Raw genomic sequence first — 27,753 nt, forward strand, 5'->3', positions numbered from 1 at the left:
AAAAAATTTGGAACCATAAAGTTGAAAACTTTTTTCTCTCAGTTTGGAAGAAGCCCTTCGTCATGAATGGGATCCTCGGAGTTCAGGCGAGAGGAGGCGAGAGGCGCAAAGGTAACAAAGCCCCCGCCTGGGCTGGCTTTTTTTTTTTTTTTTTTTTTTTTTGATCGTTTTATGAGCTCTTTTTACAAGGGAAAGAAGAAACACTCTCTCGCCTCCTTTTTCTTTTTCAACTGTCTTCGCAGGGTTTTTTATGATGGACGCTTGGTCAGGTTTGATGCCTTTTATGATGGCAGATGCTTGGGTCAGGGACTGACACCTGGCGAGTGTTTGAACCGATTAGGACTGAGGTGTTAGGGCCCCAGAAAAACCCCAGAAAAGGTTGTTTGTGAGGCAGCTCAGAAGTGCTTTCTGCTTTTAGAAAATGCAGGAGGGCCTGGGGAGCCTCGGCATGTGTGTTTGTTTGTGTGCACATGGAGGTGAGGTGCACATGTGGCCCGTGGGTTTGCACGACTGCTTGTCTACACTGGGGGCTGGTGTCTCACAGGTCTGGTTACCAGTGAGCTGTTGTCACTGCCACCTCCTGGAAAAATGGAATGCAGTTTTTGGATGGAATGCCCCAGCCTCAGAGCTGGGTACAGGTGGATGTCTTTGGTTTTTCTTTTTGTGTCTGGCTTGGGATTCTAGACAAATATTTGCAACTCTCTGGAGCAGGAAACTGTTCTGTTCACAGGCAAGGTTCGTTGACGCCGGAATCTTCCTCTTCAGCTCTGTCCCCTCCCATCTTCCTGGAGGCTCAGAGTTTAGTTTGGTTTCCTTTTGCTCTCTTGGTTTGGGGGCTCTGTTCCCCCCCTCTGGGGCCCTGCTTCTGAGGGTGAAGGAGCCAGTGGGGCTCTGCCTCAGACCAGAATGTGCTGGCCTTTTTTCCCTGGGGCTCACTGAGGGTTTGGAAGTAGGAGGCTGGCAGGAGAGAGAGTTCATGGAGAGGCCACGTTTTCTAGGCGATTAGCTCAGTATTAGAACCACAAAATGACCTCGGAAGCCCCTTGACCTCTCTGAGACTGGACATTGTGTTGGCTCTTGCCTCCTGCCCAGAAGGGAAAGTCACACCTCTGCAGGGAGGGGTCCTTGGGCTGTTGTGTGTCCCATCTTCTCCCCCCCCCCCACTAGGCCCCAACCCCTTCTTTGCTATCTTGAAATTTCTGGATTGTTCTGTTACTGTCCATTGAGGAAAAAAGGAACAAAATTTTTTTTTTAGCTCGGCTGGGGGAGGGAAGTAGGGTGCTGGTTTCTCTCTGTACAGAGCTCCTTCCCTCATGCAGACTCACCCCCCATTCATGTCCAGTTCACCCCTCCTTCTTTCCTGTTTCCTTGGAGGGAGCTGAGGGAAGAAAGACAAAGGGAGGGAGATGTGAGAGATCCAGGGCCTTGAGGGCTAGGGGAACAAACCCCTGGGTCCTAAGGAGAGAGAGGGCCCCCGCGGTGGTTACTGTCTCTCAAGGTCTGTTATCCAAATCCACAGCCTCTTAACCCATTTTCTGAAATTCCTTTGTTTAGGAAGCTGTTTCTATAATCACTCTCATCCCCTTCCCCACCCCAGCTACTCACAGAGCCCACAGAGTACCTCCCCACCAGAGGAGCAAGAGAGATGGGAGAAGGGTCAGTGCAGGCTGTTCTGACCTGCACTGACCAGGGACAGCTGTGCCGCGTTAACCAGAGTTTCCAGCAACTTTTTAAGAGATGCATGGAGGATTTGCTAAGAAGTGAACTCTGAACACAGTCTTTTCAAATCTGTATTCTACTTGCTGTATCTTAAGAATCGACACCAGCAGCCATCCCTGCTAAGAAGGGATAGAGACAAAGGGAGAGAGAGACAGACAGACACACTCCAGCTGGGAAGATAGAACCTTGCTGGGATGTATGTGGGGTGTTGGTTTGCATTTTGTAAATTGTCTCCTGTGTCTTGAGGACTGTCTCAGGCAAGAAATAACTGGTTGGTTGGTATCCTCTCCTTTGTCCCTGGTGGCTTAATAAATGCAGGGCTGGAGGCCTCGGTAAGAAAAGGGAGCGAGCAGAAAGGCAAGCTGGACTGCTCCAGGGATGAAAATATTTGGCGTTCAGGAGAGACACGCACCCATAACTCATAAGGGCAGATAACCAATTGTGAGCCCTCAATAGGCCCAGGTGACAGAGGTCTAACCACCTGGGCCTTTACAACGTGCTTTCTGCAATGTGAGAATTAGAGGTCCACCGGGGGAAAGAGGAGAGAAACAATGCAAAGGGAGAGTTGGGGTTCCTTCAAGGGTTTCAGCCCCACAGGCGGGTACCGAGGGGCCTTCCCCTTCCCTCACTCCCAGGCCCCAGCCTCTGCAGAGCTGAGCGCTGCGGGACGGCCTCCCCAGCACCTTACGTTCACCTTCTACAGTTCTAGCGGCCACCTCTGTCCTCCGAATCTTTAGACCTCCCTTCCTCCAGTTCCCCGGCCCTCCCCACTCCCCCTCCTGCTTCACCGGCCTGGGCCGAGTGGGGCCGCCGGGTCCTGCCAGAGCCGCCGCCGCCGCCGCCGGCGCTGCCCCAGCACCCGCGGTGGGTCTCCCTGGGAAGCGGCGGCCCGGGAGGGGGTCTGGCTGGAAAGCGGAGTTGGGAAGTTTCCCAGCGTGAGTTGAGCGCTGACGGATTTGTGATCGGCCATAAAACCGGCGCGTTCAGATTCGTAAATCAATCTCTCCTCTCACAGTATAAACGTTCGCTTTATCGGCAGCAAGAAAGCGCTCCGCTCGCGCCCTGGCGCTTGTTTATTTGAACATGGACATTCCCAGGATCCGAAAAGAGTGTGGGCATTTTAACAGAACCTGCTCGGCGTGTCTTCGTGTCACTGGCTTTTTTGTTTTGCTCGTGCTTAAAAATAATGTCTCGGTTTCAGAGATGGCTGTCTTCCCAGGCTCCAGCATATTCTCTCTTCTCTCTTCTTTTCTCCTCTCGCCCAACTCCCCCCTCCCTCTGATTTTTCTTTTAGGCTTAGTGAACTGCTTTTCTTTGGGGGACCAGTTTTCATAGATTTCTGGCCAGGACCTTGCAGGGCGTTGCCCTCGCTGGAGCCGGGGCGCGGGGCCGAATTCAATACCAGTCTGGGTTTTGTATCTGCACAATCAAAGCCGACCACCCCCCGACAGAGCCCGGGCCCGCCGGCGCCCCACCCCAGCGTCGGGAGCGGGATTCCGAGGGGCCAGGCCGGCCCCTTGCCTGGGGCAGGGGCCCCGCTGTCGCTGCCGCTGGACGGGACATCACCCAGGGGTGGTTAGGCCACCTGGGTCCTCAACCTTCTCCCCACCGAGTCGCTTTTGGTTCAGACCCCTCCAAACAAACCGCTGGCGGCCCCGCGGCCCCACGCTTCCCTCCCCAAACCTCATCTGTTCCGCCGGCCCCTGCGGCTGCCCCAGAGCTGCTGAAGATAAGGCTGAGAGTGTGGGCAAGGGGCTCCTTCAGGAATGTCTTCTCTGCTTCCCTTTGCAACCCCATCCCACACTGTGGCCAGAGACTCTGATCTGGGATTCTGGTGGTAACTGGTCTGCTCCTTCTGGCGCCAAGCTGTATGTGAAGGTTTGGGGGGATGTTTTGTTTTGTTTTGTTTTGTTTTGTTTATATCTGAGATGAAGAAGTCTGTGTACGTTTCTCTCTCTAGGCCGGAGGGAATGGACTTCTCCTATCATCTCCGGTGTTTAACCCGTTAATATGCAACCCCCCATCTTTTTCCTATTGATCTGTCTCCAATTGTCTGCTGATTGGAAGCATGGGGTTCTAACACCTGGGAAATAGGGACGGGGCTGGCGGGCCAACTTCAAAGCCCCATTCTTCCCTTTCCCTCTCCTCCCCTCCAGTTCAAATCTCCAGCTGTCTTCACTGGTGTGTTGGGGGGTGGGGAGGAACTGAGACAGAGTATGACACAGGTAGAGAGATTGAGTGTCCACTTCTTTTGTACAGGAGCCTTAGTCCAGGTCTTTGTCTCTAGAGCGTATTTTCAATCAGTCAGTAGAATTTGGGTCCCTATAATAGTAACAACACAACGAAAAAAAGTCCCCCTTGTGGTTACGCGCAACTCTGGAAGCTTCCAAGTCATGCCTTCACCCTGTCCCTTTCCTGCCCTTTCAAAAGGTACCACAAAATACTTTTTTAAAAGAGAATTAAAGCCAGAAGCCCCATTCTTTAAACGTGTATAATCTGGACTTAGGAAATGTTTCTTTTCAAACTGGTCCCTTTAGAAATTTTTTTGGTTATTTAAGGAAAAGGGGGAGTGTGTCCCATTAAGATACCCTAGGAGTGAGGGAGAGAATAGAGTTGGGAGGAATCTTAATCTTAAAGGATGCAGAGAGAGAAACTGGATGCTGAGAAATCCAGGGGCTTGGAGAAGGACTCTGCGCCCATCCCACCCCACCCCCCAGACGCCCCTGCAGACTATTTCTGCACCTCCATGAACTAAGCAGAAGCAGGAGGAGAAGGGAGAGAGGAGAGGTGGGCTGTGGGTAAGTGTGCGTCTGGGGGTGCTGGTTAGGGAGTGTAGATACAGCAGATACAGATGTGAATGCGGGAGAGAGAACTGGCTACTATTCCATTGGTGGGTTGGGGGGAACCTATTTTGCAGGAAAATTTCTCCTCCTGAAGGGGAAGGTCATAGTGGTCCTTTGAGCCTGAAATCGAAAGACCCCCTTCCCCCTCCTGGTCACGTGATTCATTAAATAATTAATGCCGAGGTTGCAGAATAGATATGTATTCGTCAGGAAAAACGCAGGCTCGGTCTCCCTGTTTCTGACGTGCAATTCAACTGTCCTTTGAAAAACAAGCCTGTACCCCGAGAAAAAAAAAGAGAGAGGGGGAGAGAGAGGGAGAGAGAGAAAAAGAGAGGGAGGCAGCAATAAAACAGCCCCGCAGCCGGAGCCACACCGCGGGCTGGGGTATTGTAAGTAGAAGGGATTTCTCACTACCTACTGCGTCTTATATGTCCATGTAAATTTATTGTTTGTTATTAATGTTATTGTCGTAAAATGTGACAAATAGCCATCTTCATTTCCTGCCATTTCTCTTCACACGGTGCTCTGTGTGTTTATACCCATTGAGGCATTGCATAGAGATTTTAGGAATATTCCTCTTCTCTATCTCTCTCTCTCTCTCCCTCTCCTCCAACCTTTTTCTTGATTTATAGCAATATGGGTGTCAGCTTCTCCGCCGGCATGCCAGCCATTAGCCATTGTGTGAGTGACTGTGTGTGTGTGTGTGTGTGTGTGCGTGCGTGTCTGCGTGTGTTTGTGAGCGAGTTGTGTTGTTTATGGCCATGTCTTCGATAAATCATTTCTCACAGAAAATGATGTGGAAGCTGGGCTATTTCTGCGGCCGGGAAAGAGTCACTCTCGGAAGGCACTTCCTCTCGCTCTGCTCTGCTCCCAGGAGTTGCTTATTTCAGACAATTTACAGTAATATATCAGCAGTTAATATGAAAGCTCTATAGCTGGAGGTCTTAAATTACAGCATCTGTGATTATCAATTAAGGCGAGATTTGTATAAATTTGGTAAACCAGAAATGCCTCATTGGCATATAAACCCAGTCAAAGACCAGGACCTAATATAAAAATTATATTTGTGAGCCCGATAGAGCCAACATTCCAGCAGCAGCAGACAGAGCTTCATTTTTCAGTGGTTCCCCTCCAGGAGTCTGGCTGCTCTGAAGACGGCCGGGGGTAAAGAACCCAACGCTGAGGGCAGAAGGAGCCTGGGGGGCGAGAGAAGTGGAGGCAGGGGAAGAAATGACTGAAGTTGAAGGCAAAAATTTTTGTATTGGATGGGGACCAAAGAGAAGTCCTCTGCAACTGGAAGGGGCTGGAGGGATTGAGTTATAGTATTAAAGTTTAACCTAGAGGGCTTCTGTGGGTGACGGGGTGTTGCGGGTGGGGAAGGAGCTACCCAAACTGAGGGGAGACAATGGAGGCAGAGGCTGGAGGGCAGGGAGGGGAGCTGAAAGCTTTGGCTCCCCCCCCCTCCTGTCTAACAAAACAAGGAAGTGAATTCACACCCCCAGTAGCCTTCCTTCCACCTCCTGAAACAAAGAAAGTTTCCTCAGCAGTGAGGGACTATGTGTGTTTGGGGCTAAAGGAGGGAAAAGTTCTCCAAGTTTTTCTAGAAAAGAAATGTTCTAGGAATCAGGTGGTCTCTGAAAGTTGGCGAGTGTTTCAGGACATGGGGTGTGTTCCTCTCCCTAAGCCCCCATCCAAAGAGGGAGCAAATGGGGTAAAGATTGGGGGGGGGAGAGCTGGTAACTTTCCCCTCTGGTTTCACAAGGAGGTCTCAGTACCTCCCCATTAGGGAAAGGTCTGCTGGTAGAGAGCAAAGCCAGAGGTGGCCTTTGGGGATGTCGTGTGCTGTGCCCCAGAATTGTCACGGATGAGGGGCAGAGGGCCAGAGCCTTTGCCAAGTTCAGTTGGGGCTGCTAGCTTCTCCCTCCCGGGCTGGAGTCCAGCCAACAGACTTTATAGCCACTATTATCTGTGATACTTAACTCTGCCTGCTAGTGTAAACCTTTGAGCAGGGAAATGAGTGACGTGGCGCCCAGGTGTTAATTATTCATGGCATCAGCTGCGACCTGGAGTGGCGGCTTAGACCCCAGTCCTGGCGTGTCCAGGAGCTCACTCCCATGCTCTAAGTGGCCTCTGAGCCCTGTCCTTGTTAACAGCAGCTTTTAGGGTGGGTGCTAGGTGAGGCCTCCCAATTTGGGAGTCTGGGTTGAAAAGGGTTTAGGGAGAAAGAGAAGGAGAAGGCCAAGACCCTAGGCTGGGTGGGTGGGGGCATTACCTGGCCTGAAAGGACCTGGGGAGAGTCTGGATTCAGGGGCAGCTTTGACAGGGCTGGAGAGCATGGGGAGGTGGGAAGGGCTGGAGGAGGCAGCAGAGAGACCTGAGGGATAGGGGGCTCCAGACCCTTCAGGCCCCCCATCCTTGGGTGTTGGAGAATCCCCCACACACTCAGTGTGTGAAGCAAGTATTTCCTTCACCTGGGAAGTGAAGGGAGGGTTAAATGCGGAGAGGGCGCGTTCACCCCCAATCCAGTGCGCCAGAATTTAGGCCAAAGTCTTAGAATCCCTGAGAGAGGGGGACAGGATTAACTCTTCCTTGGAGAGGGAAAGGGACATGAAGGGTGGAATGGGGGGTGTTAGTAGTTTCTGAATTCAGCCTGTTTTGGAGGATGGGGACTTGCAGGAGAAGGCTGAAGTACGTACTAGTTGGGACAGGTCAGAGCCGATGGGGAGAGCTGGGAGCCAATCTCACAGGCCCCTGCCCCTGTGCTTCCAACTCCTCCCCCCTTCTTCATCTCCCCTCCCCCTGTGCCTGTGACGTGGAGGCCTGATCCCCCTGCTTTTCCTCTCCATTCTCTCAGCCCCCTTCAGGTCTTTGTCTCCTCTGGCCCTAGGGATACCTCCTCCTCTTCCTTTTCCCCAACTCACAGACTCTTCCCCAGAAGACAAACGGAGAGACCATCCCTCTCCACCCTTATCTTTTAGTCAGTCACTGGCCCCTTGCTAAGTCTCCCTATGTGAGGCCTGATGCCCTCCAGCGAGGCATATAGACCTACCCTCCACACCATGTTTGTTGTTTTTTAAAAATATATACATTTGGTTCATTTAGCCATGAAGCCCTCTGCTTCTTACTAGTGCTGCGCGCGCACACACACACCCCATTTGCTTTTGTGCTGTGCAGGAGATGGGGTAGAATGCGTTTGATGGAAGGGGCTTTAGGAAAGCCGCTGACTCTGTCTTCTCCCCAGATCTGCTGGTGTCCACTTTCTCTATGTAATTACAGTGTTTATCCCTGTGCCTTTAAGAAGCTGGGCTGCCAGTGCTTTAATGAGCGGAGCAGTTAGAAAGATGAGGAGAGAAAGGCTGAAGGAAAGAGAGAGGGCCCAGGAAGAGAACAAGCAACAGAATCCCTTTCTGAGGGGAGAAATCAAGGCAGAGCTGAAGGTGAGGATGACAGGGAGAATGGAGACAAAGGCCACTCAGAGGGGCAGGGAGGCTGTCCTGGCAGAAGGTGCCACACAACTTGGATGGGTACAGACACACTCACACTCACACAATCAGAGTTAAATGAGAAGGGAAGTGGAAAGGAAACTACTCACTTTGCACCTTTCCCAGTAGAAGGTGTCTCCATGGCGGAAGGATGGGTTTCCACCCCCACCCCCCAAGAGGACAGGGCCCTGAGGCCAAGGGCTCCACATTGCCCAGAGAGGTCCGCCTAATAAGTGAGCCCAGAAGTGATTTCTGGAGACACTCCTAAGTCCTTAACAAGGCAGAATTCAAATTCACTTAAGACAAAGAGAGGAGCAGAGTGTGTGAGAAGACAAAGGGACTGTGAGAAAGAGACAGAGACCACAGAGATGGTTAGAAAAGGCAGAAAGGGAGAGAGGGAGGGAGGGAGAGAGAAGAGCAGAGAAGAGAAAAGAGAAAAACAGAGACAAATGCAGAGAAAGAGCCCATCCCCTTGCGGGGGGCGGGGGGGGGGCAGGCACAGATTGAGGAGAAGGCTGCAGGGTCTGGAAGCTCCTCGAGACTTTGTGCTTTCTTACAGGCAGCTGCCCAAAGCTGAGGCCATCCCAGAAGCAATGGCTCTAGAGTAGGCCCTGGAGGTGCTAAATCAGGTGTGAGGCACCTGGGGTAGGAACTGAAGTGTCGGGAATGGCCAAGATGTCTTGGGCACTTCAAACTCCTCTTCCACCACCATCTTCAATCACTTAAAGGTTGGAATCTCCCCAAACAGAATCCCACCCCAGGGGGATTCAGTCTCTCACACCCAGACCCTGGGAATCCTTCCTTGGTCTCTCTTCCCCTCCTGGGTTTGGTCTCTTCTTTCCCTCTTCAGGGACAGGGAGGAGAAGCTGATCTTCCAGCACCTGAGAACTTTCCCTTTCACCTCCAATCCACATCTCCTCCCTTGAACCCCCGGCCTGAACAAACGGATGCTACCCTCGCTTATCTCCTCCCTCCCCCATCTTTCTGGAAAGAAACGCAGAGAGGAAGAGAAAGTTTCCACCAGCCTAAGCAGTTTTAGACAACTCCAGGGAACATGGAAAACGCAAACCTTTCTCGCCTCTCCCGTCCTCCCATCACCCCCTGGCCGCCGCTGGGCTCCCTCCATCGCGCCCCCCATCCTCCTGTCCCGTCCTGCTCAGAACGCTCTCCCTTCCCCTCCCTCCTCCGCCGGGCCGGACATATGGAACCCATTTCGCCGGTGACATTGAAGAGCCGCCGCGCGCCCGCCTTCCGCCATGGCGCCCCCGGCTCCCCGCGCCTCGCCTCGCCTCGCGGTGCCCCGGGCAGACCGGCCTCCTCCCGCCCGGCCTCTCGGCCCGCTAGCGCCGCGAAGCCGCGACCCCGCTCCCCGCGGCCCCGCGTGGGCCAGCCGCGCGCCGCCTCGAGGGCCGAACAAAGCGGCGGCGGCGGGCGGCGGGCGGCGGGCGGGCGGGCTGGGGGCGCGCTTCCGGGCCTCTCCCCGCGCCGGCCGGCGGGACCGGGATGCGGCCGGCCGCCCAGCCCCCGCTGGCGCCCCGGGACCCGGGTCCGGCCGCCCGCCCGCCGCTGCCCGCGCCCTAGCGGAGCCGCACAGGTAGGTGTGGGTGCCCAGCGGGCGCCGGGCCGGGCTCCGAGTGGAGGGCGGGGGAGCCTGAGACCCCCGCCCCCGGGTCGGGAAGGGGGACGATCGGAATGGAAGACAGAGATGGGGGCGAGTTAAAGAGGCGGCGCGGGCGGAGGATGCGGGGAGGTGTAGAGGAATGCGGCGTGCGGACAGGATCCGCTAGGGCCTGGGGAGCGCTCGCGCTCAGGAAGGGCGTTGGAGGCTGCGGAGGGTTTTCCCGGGGGAGTTGGGAGCTCCGGCTTGTGCCGCAAATGTGAGGGGCATCTGCTGGGGTGAGGGGCGGCTGGGCCCTGCTCCCACAGTCCAGCTGCCACCATGGCCAAAGCCTTCTAGCACCTCGCGGGTTATTTGAAGCTGAAACTACAAGGGGTTGCGCTGAGGCCGGGTGTTAAACTGAGAAGGTAGGAGAGGGGGTGATTTATGGCTTCAGAGAAACTGTGTTTACTCCCTGCCTGCCCTGGAAACCAAAAACCAAACAGAGCAGAGGCGGGAGAAATCTCTCTCCTTGGAGTGGAAGGCGATGCCAGGTTGAGTCGCTGGGATTTATTTTCCCAGATGTGGAGAAACGGTGGGAACTGTCCCTTTGCAGGGTCAGGATGTGAGGTAAAAGGAAAGTGTGCAAGCACACACACATGTAGGTGTGTTTTGTGTTTTGTGTGAGTGATCTGCACATTGTGTTCAGATTGGGGTACGGTATCACTTTACAAGTGAGCACACAGGGAGCCGGAGGGGGACTTGGTGTTCTCAGGTCTTGGTACCCTGGAATGGGGTAGCTCTGGACACACTTAGCTGCCTCGTGTCCTTGGCACCGGGTAGTGTTCGTTCAGCCTGTGCTTTCTTTCCTCCCACAGCCACACACAGCAGCGCCCACTTGGCCTAGTCCCTGGCCGCTCTGTGCCATCTGCCCACGCCGCCTGATCTTCACTTTGAAACTTTAACTTTGCCATGGGAGACTGAGGAATTACTGAGCACAGCTGGAGTGGGGAGGTGGCAGGGAGAGGAGAAAAAGGCCTGCAGTGGTAGGCGGTGTTGGTGGTTTGAGGCTGGCTTGGGTTCCATCAGTACTGCTCAAATTCCCCCAAAATCTCTGCTTGGGAGGGGGCCGGTGAGCACAAAGGGGAACAGAGCAAAGGAGCCATGCAGGATGATGGGGGTGGGGAGAAAAATATTTTGACCCCCAGATAGTTATTTCCGCAGGCCAACTGGTGGCTCTTGCATTTCTGTCCAGACGCCCGGCTTTGCCTGGAAATTGTTTTGCATTAAATTTTCTCAGCCGCAGAATTATCTTTCCTCGCCTCCAGCTAAACTTGCATTTTTCCACCAGACACTTGGGCCCCGCACCAATGAAATCTGAGAGGAAGCGGCTGGGCCCTAAGTGGCTGTAATTTAATTGATTTTATCATAAATCATCAACTTGATGAAGAACCCGCGGTTTCAGTGAAGTAAATTGATATTAATGGGAGTTTCTTGAAATGCAAACTCGCTGCATTGTCGGGGCATCTTGAGCTGGGGAGGTAGATTACGTGTGTCCCAAGAGCAGAGAGCCTGGACCTGGAGCTCAGAACAGCTTTAGGGGGTCGGGAAAGCAAGCTGTGAGGGGCAGCTGCAGGCAGACCAATTTCTGTAGGGGAGAAGGCAGAGAATGGAACTTTGTTGGGGAGGGAGCAGAGTCTGACTCCATGAACCCTGCTGGCAGTCTTGGGAATGCTGGTCTCCCAATGAGGGGGAGGCACTTGGGGAAGCTGGTAGGTATAGGGGCAGAATTGGGTGTCGGGTGAGAAGGCCAGGCGGGTACAATGGGTGCATTGACTCCTGGTTAAAAATTGCCAGGTTGAAGCCTTCCTCCTCTAATTACACAAATTAATTATTTACTGCTCAGGCTGCTGTGTCCAGAAACAGCACTTTTGATTTGGTGATGAAGGTGGAGAATAACCCACCCCCAACACAGAAGAGCAGGAAAAACCAGTGCACCAACCTCTGAGGGGGCAAGGAGGACCAGGGGTAGGGTTGGTACTCAGTTGTCAGGGTGGAAGCATTTAAATCCCCAAGGGAAATAGTCTGCCTTTGGCTGAGGTAGTGCCCATTTTTGGGCACTGAACTCAGTTTATTACTGCTTATTGTCACTCACTTTTACATCAGTACACAGAGAACCACCAACTGTCAGCCCAAAAAGGGACCTTAGAAGATCATTTCGCCCAAGCCCTCCCCTCTACACACATGATCTGGCTTAACAGAAGGGGACAACTGAGGCCCAATGAATTCTCTGCTTCAGAGCACACAGCCAGTCTGGACCACCTAGAATCCAAGTCTCTTGTCTCCGAAGCCTATCCCAAGTACGACTTTAGACAAACCATTTCCTGGCTCTAAACCTCAGTTTCTCTCTCTTTGACAATGGCAGGGTTGGACAGGACACTCCCTGAGTTCTTCCCAGTTCTGACCTTGAGTGACTCTCTAGTGCTTGGGTGTCCTGGGGTTCTGTGGGCATCTGGGTATAGCAGTGCTGCATACATATTTGCAATATACAGGGAGTTTATATATGCCCAGAAGAGTGCATGGTCACTCAGACTGGCTCTAGGAAATCTATTGGAATCTGGACCATTCCTCCTCTTGAAGGTGTCCTTATTCTCAGCAAAGGAGAAGCCCAAGCCCAGAGCAATGGAAATAGAAGGCAGTGGGAGGGGCTAGCTGGCTGGGTTGGGCTGGGATTGGCATTTGGAGGGGGTGCTAAGGAAGGAGGGGCTAAGCCTCACCGAGCAAGGCCCTTTCCCTGCCAGGCATGGGAGCTGAGGCTGGAGTTGTTGGGAATACAGCATTTGAAGTCCCTCAACCCCAGCCCAGGGACCAATTGTGGTTTCAGAATTTAGATTATGTGACAGCAGGCCACCGCCACCACCACTCCCAGCCTCACCCTGGCCCCTGGGCCTTTGGGCCCCCTCTTCTTGGGAAAGGGCACAATACCAGGTCTATACCAGGTCTCTTCCCAGGGCAGCACTATACCAGGTCTCTTCCCAGGGCAGCCAGGACAGAAGGCCTGCAAGGTGGATGACCCCTGTCCCATTCTTGCTCTTATTTTCCCAACTGGAGAAAAAGATAAAATTCAAAAGAGGTGGGGGTTTCTCAGAAGTTGCATGGTTGTGAGAAGGGAGATTTCTTGTAGGATCAGGGAAATGAGGAGGCCAGCAGAGGACGGGAGGCTTCCCTACTGCCTTGGGAAGTGTAATCAGGGACATGAATTCTGGTGGAGGAAATGGGAAGAGATGAGAAACAAATTCATCACTGGGGTTCTGAAAATCAGAGTCTCTGGCCAGATAATCCACTTCTTAAAGCCACACCCCAAACTCATTTGAGAGAGAGAAAGGAAAAAACAAAAGGGCCAGTGGGCCGGGCTTCTGGCCCTATCCCGTTCTCACTTTTGAGTTTCATATTTGGAGGCCACTCGGGAGGCCTTCCGCTGATTGGTCATTAATCCGGTGAGTTATCGTCTGCTAAACAGAGGTTACTGGGAGAGAGAGATCCAATCTGTCAGGGGAGACCTGCGCAGTCCCTTGCAGCGGGCTGGGCCCTGTTCTTCTCTTATCTGCTTCTCTCTTCCTTCCCCAGCAAACCCCACCCCCACCCCGGCCCCACCCCACCCCACCCCGGCCCCACCCCACCCCACCCCAAGCTGTCCAAGATTCGCCCCTCTCCCTCTTGCCTTCTCCACTCTGCCCATCTTTGTCTTGACATCCGCTGGGGTGGGGTTTGCCAGGCCAAGACAGAGCTTCCAGATGAGGCCAGACTCCTGATTCAGTCGGGCTCATACCCAACTAGGCGCCGCCTGCCCCAGACTCCCGACTTGGCCTGCCGCACGGGGCCACCCGTTCGTCAGTCGCGCATTGGCGCGGCCTCCTTGGTCACCGAGCACTTTGCAAACCCTTGTGGCTACTGTATTTTGTCCTGCCTCCTTTTCAGGGCCCCCACGCCTGGGGTGAGGGGAGAGTTCAGCTCAGATTTTTCTTCTCCAGTCTTGGCGGCCTTTTTCTTCTTTCTACTGAGCCGGGTCCACACGGGCCTCTGCCCAGGCGCAGAATCTTTTCCTTGCCTCTGACCCCTTTGTTCCCTCTCGCTCGGAGGTGGGAGTTGGGGATCCAGATATCAAGAGCGATTTATAGTAGCAATTCGCATTTTACAACCCCCAGCTTTGAAATCTTTATTAATATTTAAAAGAGATGGAGATTCGGGTGTGTGTGTGTGAACTTTTCAGGATTCTGCAGTGGCCACAAAGTTGGGCAGTGAAGCTGGAAGGGTGTGGGACCGGGAACCCAGACAGGACCAAGAAAGAAAGATCGCTAAACGCCTTGCCCTCCGCCTTCTACGCCCCCACTCCCAGGTCCCAGCTTTTCAGAGGGCCAGGCGAATTTGGGGCTGGCTGAGCAGGGGGCTTGGGGTGGGGGGAATCCTTGGTCATCGCAAGGCTGATATCAGAAATCGATTTTAAAGGAGCCAGCCAGTTTGTCCTTATTGAGAGGAGAATTTTCGTTTGCCTTTTGATGGTTTTTTGGGGGGAGAGGGAAATTAGACATAATCCCCAAAGGCCTCGGAGGATGGGCCCTCAGTGATTGCCTAAGGGGGTTTTGAGGGCCCGGTACTGAGTACGGATTACCAGTGGGGGAGGGGAGTGCGGGAGCAGAGTGGTTTAGCTCTGGGGAAACTGAATCGGAGAGGAAAGAATGTGTATGAAGGGGGACATTTTGTCTGATTTTTGCCTTTCTTCTTAATTTCTGCCCTTATTAGATGACATCAAGTTCTCTGTGTCTTCATTTTTCTATCAGTTCTTTTTTCATTCTCTCTCCCTTTCTTTCTCTCACATGGTAAGTTGTCAAGTTTCCCTCCTTGAATCCAGGAAGAGATCGTTCCCTCTTCTCTCTTTAGTCTGCCCCTGAATCAAGACTTCACTGTCAGGGGTGATAAATCCCTCTCTCCTCCCTTTCCAGATCTCAGAGTCTTCCCTCAGACTCCTCTGGTGTTTCCTACCACAAGGTCCCTGCCCAGGCTCCTCACTGCCCCGCTCTGTCCCCTGAAGTTTGGAAGGTCCCTAGCTTGCAGCAACACCTCAAACGAAACGGGTGCCCTGGGGCTGCTGGCTTTACCATCCACCCTCCACCCTCCCAGCCCCAAATAGGGGCAACCGGCCTGCCAGAAATCTCCGAGAAAGGAATTAAAAAGGCAAAAAAGAAACCAAATTGGGAATCTTATTGCGTCCCAAGCATTTCTAATGGGCTCTTGCTCTCAGAATTATCTTACCCCATTTCCTACCACATTTGGGAGTGAATTGTTCCCTGAACATTTTCACCAGGTTAGCTTTCTTGCTCCCAGCCCTCATTTTTGCTCCCACCCCACTGCACCCCATCTCCTTGTGTAGCCAGAAGGGACTGCATGAGTTGAGACTCTGAGAGGAGAGGGGTCCACTGCTCTCTCTGGAAATCTCCTCTCCCCTTAGCTCAGCTCCAGGCTGACCCTCCTGCAGGCCTGCAGCTGACTGGGTGCACCCTGGGCTCTCTTTTTATTCCTTGTGGCAAAGCCGTGCAGTCCCACAAGTGACCAGGTCCTCCTCTTAATTTCACAGTGACCTTCTCTAGCTAGTGGTAGCGACAGCTAGGAGAGTTGGAGGGTCTGAGGTACATTCTTGGCTTTTTTATTTGGGGAGGAAAAGACCCAAAGGTACTGTTCTCTTAAGCCTCTAGAAGTCTCCATGGGTGAGTCCCTGACCCACCAGGCCCAAAGCTACATAACCAGCAGGTTTCTAACCAGGGTACAGAGATCTCAGGACAGAGTCTTTGTAGCCCTACCTGCTTTCTCTGAGGGTCCTGGCTTGAGCACCAGCACTGGGTCTGGCTTGGGCATTTTCTTTTCTTGATACTACTAATAAACACAGAAAAATGGCTTCCACGTCTGTCTTCACCTCCCCACCACCCTTCCCTCAGCCACTAAGTCTCCAGGCAGGCAGCAGGATCCTCGGCACATCACAGTGGGAGAGTCTACATGCACTTCCTTGCTGGAGGGTAGAGAGGCTGTGGGTCCCCCCTTTGCCCCTATTCAGCAGGGCCCCAGGAAACTGGCTCCTCCAGCCCACAAAGCCTGACTTAGTGGTCCTGAAAGAAGTGGGGACTGGAGGAGGCCAGGGACCCACCCTCTTCGCGAATAGAGAGCAGGACCCTTTCTCAGCCCAAAGCAAAGCTTGTGAGTGGGGAGCTATGGGGTGTGAGGGAAGCTTTGCCAGATACAGCCACCCTCCCCTGGAGGGGAGACAATAGCTGGAAACCATCTCTCACCTTTGTTCTCCCAGTCCCTTCTCTCTTGGTGCATCCAGATGGGAGAAGGCAAAAGCCAAGGATTCTAACCAGGAGGCCACTGGCTCTGTCTAGGAGAAGTTAAGAGAACAAGTTTTCCAAGCTGCTTTTGTAGAAAAGAGAGACTGCCGGCCTTCTATTTTATCCTCTAAGCCCCGAGTCAGCAGTTCGGCAGAGTTGCAAACCCTCCTGCTTTTGGAAAAGTCATGGTGCTCTTTTTGTCTTTTTCTTCCATCAGGAATGGCTCTTCCCCACCCCCACCCCAAATCTGCAGACACCTACATTCTTGCCCCCTGTATTCCTCCTACAGACCTCCTGGCCTTTTCCTGCTCTTCTAAAACACACCCTAAGAAAAGCTGAGCCTTTGTAGTCTTCCTCACTTGCTCTAAGAGTCCTAAATCTTGCAGAGCTAAGAGAAATAAGCAGGTTTGTTCTGAATAATAATAATAATAATAACTATCCTCCATCTCTTCCGCCAGTGCATTTAAAATTAAGCCATTTTGCTGGTTCTTCTCATCTTCTTAGAAGTACAAATGTCCTTATCACCTCTTGCCCCTTCTGCCTATCCGGAGGTGAGAATCTTAACAGAAACTTCTTCGTGAAGTTCTTACAGCCTCTCTATTGCCAGCCGCCTTGTCTGGAACTCAAGCTAAACACAAGGTCCTCCTTTTGTCACCTCCACCCCCTCCCCCTACAAGATGGTCTGGAGTTTTAAAATAATCACTCACCGCTTGTTGTCTGTTCTCAAAAATTGGGGGGGTTGTTAAAAAGAAAAGGTCTGGCTCCCCCCTCCTCAGGTTGGAAACTGGGCTAGGAGATTTGCGGGGAGAGAAGGAATAGAGAGAGTGTGGGGAGAGAAGAAACAGAGACTGAGAGACTCAGAAGGAGGGAGCCAGAGCTGAAGGGCCAGAGACTCAGCCACCAGTCCTGCAAGAGTGAAACTACTTTAAAAAAAAGTCCTAGTGTTCCCACTGCGAATGAATGCAGAGGGGCACCCAGGAACACCCCCCCCCCCCCAGGCCAGGGCCTCCCAAGCTACTTCTCCAATTAGAGGAAGGGTTTACTAGTGGTGGTGGTGGGGAGAGCTGTGAACGCCAAGGGCTTTGCCTTGTCTTTGCCTTGTCTTTGCACTTCCTCCCCTGCCAAAATCTGAATTTAAAAATTTACCTGTCCTTCAAAAACAAAAACAAAACTCAAAACCTCTACCTTCTTTCCTTTCTCACCTTTTTTTTTTTTAATGGGGAGGGGGTGGATTTCAAAATGTCCCCCCTCCCCCATCACCACCATCACCTTCCTTCCTTATCAGGCATCTAAGCTTGCTAAAGGGGGAGAGGTGGGGGTGTGTGTGAGCTTGTGTGTGTGTGAGTGAGTGAGTGTGTGTGTGTCTGTGTGGTTTTTTTCCCTGTGCAAAAGCAGAGGCCATTGTTACGGAGAGTAGGGCGTACCAGTCTTCTAGGGCAATCACACTGTGGCGGCTTGGCGGTGCCGGAGCCCGGAGCTGGATTCTCGGCGAGCTGAGCCGCCCGAGCACCTTTCGGTCTTCTTCTATTTTTTTTCCCGCTGCCCCAACCCCTCCCTCCTGCGCACCCCCGCTCCTAAGCCGAGTGAATTGAAGCGGACGCAGCGCTGCTCCTCCGGCCGGTCGGCCCCTCGGGCTCCCCAGCCGGGGTGGCTATTGGGGAGGGGGGCGACGCCGCTTTAAACAGTGGTCTTTTTTTCCTTTGCCTTCAAGGAGGGGAGATTTCTCGCCTGCCGCTCGCGCTGGGGCTCGATGTGAATATATATTATGTCTGCCTGTTCTCCCCTCGTCGGTGGCTAAGGTAAGCTGGACTGAAATAGGCTATCAGTTTGTGAATGGCGGAGAGTATGTCTCAATGATTTATGGCCCATATGACTCCAATCTCGGTTCAAGAAGAGTTCACAAGCTTTAAGCTTCCTTCCACGCAGCGACTCTCTCTCTCTCCCTCTCTCTCTCTCCCTCCCTCCCTCCCTCTCTCCCTCTACCTCTCTCTTCCTGCTTCTTTCCTTTTCTCTTCTCTTCTCTTTCAGCAGCCAGAACAGGGCTGAATTTTTGCCCGGCTGCTAAGAAGATCCTAACCTTTTTCTCTCTTCCTTTTTCGTTCTTTTTTTCATCTTTTTTTTTTTTTTTTTAAGTCCTGGAAGGTGGCCTATCCTCTCTCCCGGGACTTACCAGCTATTGTTACTCTCCCAGGTTTTCGGGGGTGTGCCTGGAAAGGTGGGTTTCTTGGGATGGTTCACCGCTCTTCTTCAGCAAGACCCTGGGGGGAAGCCGGGAGCCACTGTCTCCTTCCCTCCCTCCCTCCCTCTCTCCCGAGAAGCCATATGGAGCCTGGATTTTTCCAACATGGAGGCAAGGGAAATAGACATGTTTGGCTTGGTAGAGCTGCTCCCCAGCCCCCCTCTTCCTGGATCCCCAGATCTCTGGTCCCCTCGGCACCTTTCCCTCTTCTCACTGTCCCATCAGCGAGGCCTCTGCGCCCTCCAGCCGAGCCCGGCCTGGCAAAGTCCCGGTGCGGAGTTGCTACGGCGCCTTTTAATTCGGTTACCTCCAGCGCCCAAACTTGCTGCCGCCCTGGGGCTCGGCCCCCGGCCGAGTGCGCTTGGAACCTGCCGCCGCTAACCGTTTCCGCGTCCTGAGCGCTTTCTCTCGCCTCCTTGGGCCAGCATAGCTCGTCGTCAGCCACCGCGGCAGCAGCGGGCGAGACAGCCCGGCGGCGGCAGCCAGGGACTAACTCAGTGCACAAACCTTCCCGGCCCTTTCTCGCCGCCAGCGGAGTCTCCATTCTTTCCTATCACGTTTCTGGCTTCTCGCTTCCCACACTTGCCTGGCCTCGGTCCTGCGATGGTTTGCGAGTTTATTGCAGGGGGAGCGACAGGAATTTTGGCCCCAGGCGTCTAGTCAGATTATTGTTCCCTCATCACCATCACCATCATCACTGCTGTAACAGTCATTTAGACCAAATAAAGCCAGGGCCCAGCCAGCCAGCCCCGCCAACGTTTTTATTTCATTCTCCTATCTATTAATAACAAACTCAACTGTTGCCTGTTAATTAATTCCCCCTTCAGCCAGGGCTGCTCCGCAGCTAATTTTGGTGAAATCATAAGAGGCTAATGGTAATAATAATAACGGGATTGGGTCAGCCTGGTCAATTCAACTCCAGTTCACCTCCCTGTGAGGACCTGCTGCTTTGCAGACCCATGTGTGTTTCCCAGAAACAAATTCTTCCCAGAAACCAATCGGAACTCAGGGCTACCCCACTCCCTTTCGAGTATAAATCTGTGCCATTAAGAAGTGGATTAATGTGTGGGAGGGATTTCCTTCACCTGCACTCCTTTTTATTCTATTTCCCCATTTTTAGTTTTCTTTGGACTTGACCAGCTGGACTGAATGAGATTTAAGTAGTCCAAACTCATATGTCAGAAGAGGGGTCAGTCTGAAGATTTTATGAAAAGTGAGGGTGAGGGGTTGGGAAGACAGATTGGGGGGCGGGGTGCAGTCAGAAGTTTCAGAATACACAAAATCCTATGACAGCTTGAACCTTTATTTTCCCAGCACACTTTTAAAAACCTGCATTAAAATAAGGATGTTTGTTTGTTGCCTCAGAGAACTTCAGTAAACAGGGGCATCCAGTTTCCAACCCAGAAAATAATATTGTTCAGATTGCTTTGTTTACTTTTTTTCCTAGGGAATTTGTTTCTGTTTTAGAGAGCACTTTCCCATCTCTTGGTAGAAAAGTCCAGCAATTATCCAGTTTCTTTCTTTTCTTCTTTTAGAAAAATCAAAGGAAGCAGACTGTCAAGGAAAGGGTGGGAAAAAAAATTAAGCCTGATTAAAAAAAACAGAGGGTGGGGGGAGACCTGGGCCAAATGGTCACAGCACCAACCAACCCCACCAGGGAAGTAATCCTGTTCCATTTGGGGGCACCATGGGGGCTGCTGGCTGTGGGGTCCCAGACCTGGCTAGCAAAGACTCAGACTGGAGGTGGTGGTACCTGCAGCAAGGCCATGGAGGAGGCTCAGTTCCACTGACTCTGGAGGTTAAAAATCTTCAGGAAGTTTCTAGGTCAGTTTGCTGTCTTCATGAGATGGGAGGGGAAGGAAAGGATCCCTCACACCAGAAGGTTCCCTGCTCAACTTGCTTCTCCCCCTGCCTCTTTCAGAGATCCTCAGTTTTTTCTCCAGGTTAGACTCTGCTTGGATGAAAGGAACCTAGATGGAGGCAAAGGCAGGAGGCCTCTCAGCTCAGAGGAGGGTGTTGATGATGCTTTTATTTTGGAGTCTTCACCCCCCCTTGAGCCACCCTATCCCAGAGTTGGGGGGGGGGTGTAGCGAGAGGGAAGAGGGAAAGGTCAGGGGCTAGTATGCAGGCAGGAGAGAAGCAATGGCCCCTGCAATAGTAAGATTCTATATCTAGGCAGTCCCCAAGGAGTAGAGTCCTTATTTTTTAAGTGGAAATGAAAACTGGTGGGCTTTTTCTTTTAAAATTAAAGCGTTGAAATAAGAAAACTCCATTTCAGGTCAAGGAAGTGGGCCTCAGCATCTGCTGTGAAGATGCTGGGTGGTGGAGAAGAAAAACCCTATTGATGTCAGTTCCCTTTTCAGTTCCCAAGATGGATTCGAGCCCCAGTCCTCTTCTCCCCCTGTGTCTCTTCTCTCACCCCGCAGGTCAACCGCTACGAACAGACCCCGGGAGGAGGGGGGTAGAAAGGGGAGGGGGGGTCCGGCGTGCCACGTGACCCCCAGGGGTGCCAATGTCCGGTCGTGAGGGTATCAGGCCCTTGCAAGTTACCACCCACCACCCGGGCCTCGCCCAGCGATGCAGAAAGCCACCTACTACGACAACGCCGCGGCCGCACTCTTCGGAGGCTACTCCTCGTACCCTGGCAGCAATGGCTTCGGCTACGACGGTCCCCCTCAACCCCCCTTCCAGGCCGCCACGCACCTGGAGGGCGACTACCAGCGCTCAGCGTGCTCGCTGCAGTCCCTGGGCAACGCCGCCCCGCACGCCAAGAGCAAGGAGCTCAACGGCAGCTGCATGAGGCCCGGCCTGGCCCCCGAGCCCCTGTCCGCCCCGCCCGGCTCACCCCCGCCCAGCGCCGCACCCACCAGTACCACTAGCAACAGCAGTAACGGGGGCGGCCCCAGCAAAAGCGGCCCCCCCAAGTGCGCTCCCGGCTCCAACTCCACCCTCACCAAACAGATATTCCCCTGGATGAAAGAGTCGAGGCAAACGTCCAAGCTGAAAAACAGCTCCCCCGGCACAGGTACCGCCTCTCTGACTTCCTCGTCGTCAGCTTTTGTCCGGGCCAGGAATGTCACTGTTATTCTAGCACCCAGCCCCTAGGCGCCCAGGCGGCGGCCAGGGAACAATATCAGGTGGCGGCGGCAGCGGCGCATTGCCAGTACTCCCCACCACCTGACGACCCCTGACCCCGCCATCACCCTCTCCCTCCAGCCCCCTCCACCTGAGCTTCTGAGAGGTCCAGAAGGCCAGGTGCTCGGCCTCAGCCCTTCGCAAGGCCGCAGAGACGCTGCCAGTAGACGCAGAGTCGTCACCGATTGATTATTATTAAGTATGATTACTGTGGGTATTAATCACAATCGCTCAGGCGGCCCGGGGTCCTGGCCTCCAGGCACAGCAGCCTCTTCGCTCCGCACTTCCGTGCCCTGCCCAGAATGTCCAGACTCCCCCAGGGGGTCTCCTCCGGCACCTGCCCGGTCCACAGGATGGGGCGGGGTGGGGGAGCAAAGAGTGTCTTCCACACCTGGAACTGGGGATAAGGGGAGAAAGCGTGCGCGAGAAAATCCAGCCCTAAATAAATGACCATGCGGCTCTGTCTGCGTGACATGATCAAATTTTCATAAGCTGGGGCAGCGAGAGGAGAACAGGTCTCTTAATAAATGCCACTATTATAGAGTGTCCGCTAATGCGACGGGCGGGTGGGGGGTGGGGGGCGGTGGAGAAGAGGAGGCGGGGACGCGAAGGGGAGGGCGGCGGGGGCTCCGCGTCCAAGCCTGGATTTATAAAGAAACGATGCATTCAATTTCGGCGTGTTCAGTAATTATCTTTTATTTCATTTTCTCCCCTTCCCACCCCTCCCCCTCGGATCCAGCGGAGGGCTGCGGCGGCGGCGGTGGAGGAGGAGGCGGAGGAGGCAGCGGCGGGGGCGGGGGCGGCGGCGGGGGAGGGGACAAGAGCCCCCCGGGGTCGGCGGCGTCCAAGCGCGCGCGGACGGCGTACACGAGCGCGCAGCTGGTGGAGCTGGAGAAGGAGTTCCACTTCAACCGCTACCTGTGCCGGCCGCGCCGCGTGGAGATGGCCAACCTGCTGAACCTCAGCGAGCGGCAGATCAAGATCTGGTTCCAGAACCGGCGCATGAAGTACAAGAAGGACCAGAAGGCCAAGGGCCTGGCCTCGTCTTCGGGGGGACCCTCCCCCGCCGGCAGCCCCCCGCAGCCCATGCAGTCCACGGCCGGCTTCATGAACGCCCTGCACTCCATGACCCCCAGCTACGAGAGCCCGTCCCCGCCCGCCTTCGGCAAAGCCCACCAGAATGCCTACGCGCTGCCCTCCAACTACCAGCCCCCTCTCAAAGGCTGCGGCGCCCAGCAGAAGTACCCCCCGACCCCGGCGCCCGATTACGAGCCTCACGTCCTCCAAGCCAACGGAGGCGCCTACGGGACGCCCACCATGCAGGGCAGCCCGGTGTACGTGGGCGGGGGCGGCTACGCGGATCCGCTGCCGCCCCCTGCCGGCCCCTCCCTCTACGGCCTCAACCACCTTTCCCACCACCCTTCGGGGAACCTGGACTACAATGGGGCGCCCCCTATGGCCCCGAGCCAGCACCACGGACCCTGCGACCCCCACCCCACTTACACAGACCTCTCCTCTCACCATGCGCCTCCTCCTCAGGGTAGAATCCAAGAAGCGCCCAAGTTAACACACCTGTGATAGGAGAGGGAGGGCTGAGGGGCAGGTTCTGGGGGGGGGGGGACCCAGGAGGGGCGGGGACTGTGGAGTTCTGGGGGGCAGCCTGGAGACCTGAAAGAGGAGCCAGGGAGGTGGCAGCCAGGCTTCCTGGGAAGAAAGGGCGTGGGAGCTCCTTCCCCTCCCCCTGGCCTGAAAGCTTTCTAAGTCCTGCAGCTCTTGTTCAGTACGCCTGCCAACCCATTGGAAAGGAATCTACAGCAGATTGGAGATGACCCCATCAACCCTAGGCCTCCAGCAATACCCAGCTGGAATTCCACCCTCAGGAGTGGGGCAGAGGAAGAGGAGATAGGGAAACAAGGCAGAGAAGCACATTTTTAAAAAGACAGGATGGCTAGGCCATCACCAGCCAACCAACCAACTTACCTTCTGTCTACGTGGGTAATTCCCCCAAATCTTGATTTTTTTTTTTTTCCTGGCAATTCTCCTTTTAAAAAAAATTAAAAACACGTTTCAAAACCAAGGGCACAAAGCATGTCCCCTTCCCACTTCCCTGTATCCTCAATTTTTTTGAGGTTGATTGGGCACTCCCTCCATTTCTAGTCCCATATTTTTCTGCTCTAGGACATAAATATCTATACCCCGCCCCCATCAATTACAGCCTTCAGAGGGCTCAGGGATGGTGAGAGATCCTGAAAGTTAGAGCTGTCTATATTATAAATATACATATATATTTTTTCTTTTATGGCAAAGTTGGGAGGTAAGGGCAGGCACGTTGTCAGGACTGAAGGTTTGCCCATTCTTCTGCCTCCCTTCTCAGCTCCAGGTCCATCCCGCTCTCTCCACAGAAAGCAGTCGGTGACACGAGGTTCTACACTTTTCTTTTCTTCTGTTGCTCTCTTGACTTAACGTGAAAACAGGGTATATTTTAACAAACTGTCTGTCCCAGGCGGGGGCGGCAGCTGGGCCTGTGTGCCTTGCTCAACCCCCAACAGGACACTTTTGTTGCACTTAGAGTTTACATTTTAATGGATATAAAAACAACTGTGAGAGATGCCTGGGCCTGCAGGAGTCCAGCATTGCTCAAAAAGCGTGTGTTCTAGTGAACATTTTCATATATATTTATTGCTTATAGCCTGTTAAAATATTTTCTTTTTTGTATTATTTATCCCCCTACATTATGTATTTATATGAGGGAAAAAGGAAAAAATTGTACTTTTTTTAGTATTTACTTGTTATAAAGGACGTTGTGTTCCCTGTCATGTAAAACCAGCTATTTTAGTTATTGTACTCTAGAAAAGAGCTGTAGATTTATGTTAAACTCGTACTTATGAGCAATTGTAATTAGTTCTAAAAGGCATGAACTCAGCTCCTAATTGTCACTGTATAGTCCTGAATTTGTAGAATTAGAGTAAATTCCCTCTTGGAACTTTCTTTGTTCTTCTGTAGTTACTTTTTTCCTTACTTAAAAGGGTTGTCTGTCAAACAATTCTTGAATAAACTTTCTGTTATCAATTTTATCTTGTCCTGGTGGTCCAATTTAGATAGCAGCGCAGTAGGCTGCTGACTGCCAGATTTCCCCCAAGGGAAGAAGAATAGTGAAGACCCTATCTTGGCCTTTTTAGTCCACTGCTCAAGTCCCGACCTCCCGGATCTGTGTCTCAGGTTTATTTGGTTTTTCTCACACAAGCTTGCAACACTCTGCCAACTTCTTTAGCTAAGATTTAAGTAACAAGTTTGGGGGAAAAGGAGACTTGGGCGCTCTCTCTCCATCTTTTTGTTTGGCTTCTTTGCCTCTGTTTTCCTCATTGATAGATCTTTTGTCTTTTTGCTTCTTTGGCCACAACCTCCTCAACCCCCACCCCCACCTCCCCAACACCACCACCACCACCAAGAAAAATCTGGCCCAATACTGCTTCTTCCACCAACCTAAACTTCACAATTCTCTTCCGGAGCGACAAAGAAGTCGTCACGTGACCCGAAGCCCAACCACCATTGGGTCTAAAATGAAAACAAAGGAAAATGATTAATCTTAAAAAAAAAAAAAATTCTGAGGCCTAGACTTCTCAGGTCAAACCTTAAAACTAAAGTGAAATTAAATCAGTAAATAAAACTCAGGGGGGAGGGAGAGGAGGCGTGTTTGACTTCCACCGCCAGGGAAAGAGGAGAGGAGGAGGGAGGGAGAAGCTGTTGGATCCAAGCGTAAATAAAATGGTCCCCAGGCTAACGTGCCGCTCTGTTTCCACAATCCTTGGGAAAACTTCATTTCTTAGTCGTGGTTCCATAAAAGTTTTATCACATTGCAGCGAGGAAAGAGAGAGTCTGTCAAAGATGAAATGTCACCGCCGCGTCGCCGAAGCCGATAAGAGCGAGGAGACAGGGTGGCTGAAATATGGAGCTAATTCGTTGAAAGAGAAGCGATGGCTGCTTGCTGAAGAGTTGCATAATTCTAATTGTAAGCGATGCGCCCGCATTGCTTAATTAGGAGCATATATTTGGTGGTAGTGATGGGGGGGGGGCGTGTCGGTGAGAATCGTTCCAGGCCCTCAGCCTTAAAGGGAGGGCTGATTTTCATTTTTATGTTGCATCCTGGCAGTCCAAGGTTAGTAATTACAGTCTTTATGCAACAATAAATAACAATAAAAAAGGCAACCTGAATTCTACCCCCCTCCCCCCCCACAGACACCACCAAGTAGGATTTTAACTGGACTAGGCTCATGCAAGCAGCAAGCAATTTAGCATCGGCTCAGGCTATCATTTAAAGGCATAAGAGCGTGCAAAGTTTGGGATCAAATAACGCTCAAGAGTTTTTCTTTCTTTCTGTCTTTCTCCCTCTCTTCCTCTTCCCTGAATAAGATTTTCTGAATGATGTAACTAGATGAAGGGCCATGTTTGGCTCTGGGGGGTAGAATGGATTGGTTATCTAGCAGGAGAGAGGCAGGCCAAGTCAGAGAGTTTAGCTCAAGTTTGAAAAAGAGAGCTTTGGCTTGAAACTGGAATTGCAAACAAGAAAACTAAGGGCCGCCTTGGCTTGGTGTTCTCTACTCTTCTCTCTGAGGGATTTCAGGCCCTAGCTAAGCAGCCGAGGTCGAGGGGGAAAGTATCTGTGCTGTAAGATTCACAGCACAACAAGGGGGCGGGGAACTGGTGTCTCTGGGAAGGAAAGTTCTCTTGGCCCCTTTTAACACCCAAGTTTTCTGCTGCTCTCTAATCTGGCCGTAAAATCTGTCAGCAGGGTTAGAGAGAGCCGTATTTCCTGCAGGGACAGCCGGAGTTGTTGCGGAGAGAAGCGTTCAACCCTGCAGCCAGCTGGAGAGGCTGTGAAAAAACGTCCAGGCTTCTCAAGCGGGTGGCCGGCGGGAGGACCCTCTCAAGCCTCCCTGCACAACTTCCAGACAACTACTCTTCGGATTCTTCTGTGCCTACTCTACACGCCCACTCCCACCCCTACCCTCACCTCCAAGTGGCAAAAATTACTTTCTTTGGACCCGAGTTAGACACAACCGTCTCTGGCTGGTTTGCACAGGTTTTCAGAGCAAGTCTCTTGGATGTGAGCCCCCCAGAGCCTGCCGCCCCCTGTCCCTGCAGCCCTTTTTCCCTCCTGGCTCTCCTCCACCCCACCCTTCTCCTCAGATGTCTCTGTCCTTTTTAAATACGCACCACCACCCACGCGGATGAATACTCACCACCACCCACGCGGCTGTTACACTGACAGAAAGTTTCTAGTTCCAGCTCCCGGCCGAGTTGCCATTTCTCTGCTAACCAGCCTTCTCCTGCTCGCTGGGAGGCAGCAAGCAGGGAGGGGGAGGGGAGGCCAGAGCCGTGGGAGTTCTCCAGACAAACTTTCCACCCAACCCAGCGCTCTTCCTCTGTCCCCATTTCCCATCTGTTTCCCTGCTCTCCCAGAATCACCTTTCTCTTTTGCTAACACCCCCTACCCCCAGGCCTTTTAGAGGGATGTGGAATTTCGGCTGTTCCCTCTGCTTTCCCAAAGAGCCAAATTCTTTGATGCCATCGGAGGCAGCTGTCAGGGGGCTAAGATTGATCGCCTCATCTCCTCTCGGTCCCTCTGACCCACTTATTTAAAAATCTTACCCTAGATCGACTTTTCATTTTCTGCTTTGAGATCTAGTTTCCCACCGATTGCTTGGGGCCCTGAGTCTTATACCCCTTGCCCTCCAGTAAATTACAACACTTCCTAAAGTTTATACTATCTTGATCCTCTGAAAAGAAATAAACAACAACAACAATTCCCCAGGGGCCAGAAATGGACTATCATCTCACTGGTCATTATTTTCCCACCCCCTCTGTGTTCAGCGAATTCCATCTTGTCAGGGATATTAATTAATTAATACAATGGCAAAACTGGTGAGCCCCCCACCCCATACATTGACCTGAGGTTTGAGAGTTCTCGAAGTTAAATTGGTGGCTACCTTGGTTCTTGTTCCTGTGTCTGGATATAGATGCAGATACAGGCTTGAGGCTTGAGTGGATACAGAGGCATCTTCGACCTTGCCTGTTGGGGGTGTCATAGAGGAATGTGGACGCCTCCAGGTGAGGAGGCAGGGGTAGTGCTGGGCGGATAAGGGAACTGAGACCACCCAGCTACGCAGCCAGAGACCCAAAAGGGCCCCTCACTATCTATCTCACTCCCGTGTCAGCCTAGGAGTGCTTGTCGATTTTCCAAGATTTATCTGTTGCTTTTGGAGGGTGGGTTGGGGATAGTGGCCCTGATGATTGTAAACCTCTCCTCTTCCTTACTGCACTGTAACACCCACCTTTCCCAAAGGGGTAAGTCTCTTTCTAC

General features: G+C 52.8%; 1 protein-coding gene and 1 long non-coding RNA gene across 2 annotated transcripts; one reads left to right on the top strand and one right to left on the bottom strand.

Annotated features, from left to right (window-relative positions):
- HOXB3 (homeobox B3) lies at positions 1-24,466 on the top strand. Its single transcript, XM_057716903.1, has 4 exons — positions 1-111; positions 17,730-17,817; positions 20,684-21,282; positions 22,132-24,466. Exons 3-4 carry the CDS (start codon positions 20,835-20,837, stop codon positions 22,968-22,970), a joined length of 1,287 nt encoding a protein of 428 aa, XP_057572886.1. The 5' UTR covers positions 1-111; positions 17,730-17,817; positions 20,684-20,834; the 3' UTR covers positions 22,971-24,466.
- On the bottom strand, positions 22,839-26,809 carry LOC130840895 (uncharacterized). Its single transcript, XR_009050082.1, has 4 exons — positions 26,633-26,809; positions 24,876-24,947; positions 23,373-23,433; positions 22,839-22,964 (listed from the first exon to the last, which is right to left on the bottom strand). It is a non-coding gene; the product is annotated as an uncharacterized LOC130840895 (long non-coding RNA).
- Positions 26,810-27,753: the final 944 nt, after the last annotated feature.

The sequence above is a fragment of the Hippopotamus amphibius genome, chromosome 17, assembly GCF_030028045.1.
Source record: "Hippopotamus amphibius kiboko isolate mHipAmp2 chromosome 17, mHipAmp2.hap2, whole genome shotgun sequence".
Taxonomy (NCBI): domain Eukaryota; kingdom Metazoa; phylum Chordata; class Mammalia; order Artiodactyla; family Hippopotamidae; genus Hippopotamus; species Hippopotamus amphibius.

What these genes read in the sequence shown, in the direction of transcription:
- HOXB3 (XM_057716903.1), top strand. Translation starts at nt 20,835, where the DNA reads ATGCAGAAAGCCACCTACTACGACAACGCCGCGGCCGCACTCTTCGGA. An exon ending in AAACAGCTCCCCCGGCACAG is followed by an intron (nt 21,283 to 22,131) that starts GTACCGCCTCTC and finishes CCTCGGATCCAG; the next exon opens with CGGAGGGCTGCGGCGGCGGC.